Source organism: Arachis duranensis, chromosome 9, assembly GCF_000817695.3.
Source record: "Arachis duranensis cultivar V14167 chromosome 9, aradu.V14167.gnm2.J7QH, whole genome shotgun sequence".
NCBI classification, from domain to species: domain Eukaryota; kingdom Viridiplantae; phylum Streptophyta; class Magnoliopsida; order Fabales; family Fabaceae; genus Arachis; species Arachis duranensis.
The window spans coordinates 71077202-71080005 of NC_029780.3; the positions used below are offsets into that span (position 1 = coordinate 71077202).

Below are 2804 nucleotides of genomic sequence, written 5' to 3' on the forward strand. Positions count from 1 at the left end.
GAACAATAGTAATTGCATTAATACTCGAGGTACAGCAGAGCTCCACACCTTAATCTATGGTGTGTAGAAACTCCACCGTTGAAAATACATAAGAACAAGGTCTAGGCATGGCCGTGAGGCCAGCCTCCCAATGATCTAAGAACTAGGCGTCCAAAGATGATCTAGAGATCTAAAGTGATCAAAGAAGATGAAAATACAATAGTAAAAGGTCCTATATATAGAGAACTAGTAGCCTAGGGTGTACAGAGATGAGTAAATGACATAAAAATCCACTTTCCGGGCCCACTTGGTGTGTGCTTGGGCTGAGCATTGAAGCATTTTCGTGTAGAGATTCTTCTTGGAGTTAAACGCCAGCTTTGGTGCCAGTTTGGGCGTTTAACTCCCATTCTTGTGCCAGTTCCGGCGTTTAACGCTGGGAATTCTGAGGGTGACTTTGAATGCCGGTTTGTGCCATCACATCTTGGGCAAAGTATGGACTATCATATATTGCTAGAAAGCCCAGGATGTCTACTTTCCAACGCCGTTGAGAGCGCGCCAATTGGGCTTCTATAGCTCCAGAAAATCCACTTCGAGTGCAGGGAGGTCAGAATCTAACAGCATCTGCAGTCCTTTTTAGTCTCTGAATCAGATTTTTGCTCAGGTCCCTCAATTTCAGCCAGAAAATACCTGAAATCACAGAAAAACACACAAACTCATAGTAAAGTCGAGAAAAGTGAATTTTAACTAAAAACTAATAAAAATATACTAAAAACTAACTAGATCATACTAAAAACATACTAAAAACAATGCCAAAAAGCGTACAAATTATCCGCTCATCATCTAGCACAACAAAATCAGCAGGGAAAATGACTCCCCTACTTTCAGTAGTAAATCTTCCACCACCCCATGTGGAAACTTGAATGTTCTGTCAGCCAATTGGAGTGCCATCCTTGTTGGCTTGGCTTCCTCAATCTTCATCCTTCTCATCATGGTTAGAGACATGAGATTTATACTAGCTCCCAAATCACACAAAGCTTTTTCAATAGTGATGTCTCTTATGATGCAGGGGATTTGAAAACTCCCAGGATTTTTCAGCTTTTGAGGCAACTTATTTTGTATGATGGCACTGCACTCCTCAGTCAACATTATGGTTTCTTTTGCTTCCCAGTTCCTCTTTTTGGTTATGAGCTCCTTCAAGAACTTGGCATAGAGTGGCATTTGCTCTAATGCTTTAACAAATGGTATATTGATTTGGAGCTTCTTGAAGATCTCTAGGAACTTAGAGAACTGGCCATCCTTCCCATCCTTTTTCAATCGTTGAGAGTACGGTGCCTTTGGTACATAAGGCTTCAAAACTAGTTTTGGAGGGGGTGAAGCTGGGATCTCCTCTTCATCCTCTTTTTCATGTTTTGATGCAACCTCTTCATGATTATCTTTGCTTGGAGTTCCTTCCTCTACAACCTTCCCACTTCTTAGAGTTATCGCTTTGCATTCCCCTCTTGGGTTAGCCATGGTATCACTGGGAAATGTGTGAGTGAAGAGTGGGATTTGTTTGGAAAGAATCCCTACTTGTGCTTCCAACTTTGAGATTGTTGCACCTTGATTTTTCATATTTGACCTGTATTCCTCTTGATTAGCATCTATCCTTCTGTCGGTTTGTGCTTGTCTGTCCATGAGGGAGGAGACCGCCCCTGAAGTCTGGGATGATAGTTGTGCTATTGCAGCCTCTATCCTCTCAAAGTTCCTCTTGATTTCGCATGATTGCATGGTTGAGGATGATGTGTCTTGATTGAGGTTGTTGTGTATAGGTTGGTTGTTATGGTATGATGTGTTTTGTGAGTTATGGTAAGGTCTATGGTTCCCTGTTTGATGGTTGGGGCTGTGGGTTTGTTGATTTGATGGATAAGGCTTGTTGTGGTCCTGGTTGTGGTTTTGTTGATTTCCCCACCCAAAGTTTGGGTGGTTCTTCTAACCTGGGTTGTATGTCTTAGAGTGTGGGTCAAAAGGTGTTCTAGATGAATTGTGCACATAATTAACTTGTTCCCAGTCACCTTCAGATTATGATTCATTTCCTTCTTATTGAGGTGTTTGGTCTTGAATGACTGAGGCTTGGTTGGCCTCCATCCTCTTGGTTAATGCTGCTATTTGTGCCGTAATTGCTTTATTCTGAGCTAACAAAGCATCTATAGAATTGAGTTCTAGCACCCCCTTCTTCTAAGTCCTTTCTGAGGCATAGAAGTACTCATTTTTGGCTACAGTTTCAATGACATCAATGGCCTCTTCAATGGTTTTCTTTTTGTTGAGCGAGCCTCCTGAAGAATGGTCCACTACTTTCTTTGCTTCATAGGATAGTCCCTCATAAAAGATGTGTAGTTGTACCCACTCACTGAACATTTCCGGTGGGCATCTTCTTGTTAGATCTTTGAATGTCTCCCAGGCCTCATTGAGTGTTTCTCCATTTTGTTGTCTGAAAGTTTGCACTTCAGCCCTCAGCCTATTGATTCTTTGTGGAGGGTAAAATCTAGCAAGGAATCTGTTCACGACCTCCTCCCATGTAGTCAGGCTGTCCTTGGGAAATGATTCTAACCACTTTACTTTCTTATCTCAGAGTGAGAAAGGGAACAAGAGTAGTTTGTAGATTCAGAGTGTATCCCGTTGGACTTTACAGTATCACATATTCTCAAGAATGTGCTGAGATGTTGATTAGGATCTTCTTGGCCATTTCCTCCATATGAGCAATTATTCTGAACAAGTGTAATAAGCTGAGGCTTCAACTCAAAATTATTGGCATGAATTGTTGGCTTTAGGATGCTGCTGCCATAATT

General features: G+C 41.6%; 1 protein-coding gene across 1 annotated transcript; it reads right to left on the reverse strand.

The window, feature by feature from the left end:
* Nucleotides 1–819: 819 nt before the first annotated feature.
* Nucleotides 820–1746, reverse strand: LOC107465910 (uncharacterized). The gene has a single exon (XM_016084896.1). It carries the CDS (start codon nucleotides 1744–1746, stop codon nucleotides 820–822), a length of 927 nt encoding a protein of 308 aa, XP_015940382.1.
* Nucleotides 1747–2804: the final 1058 nt, after the last annotated feature.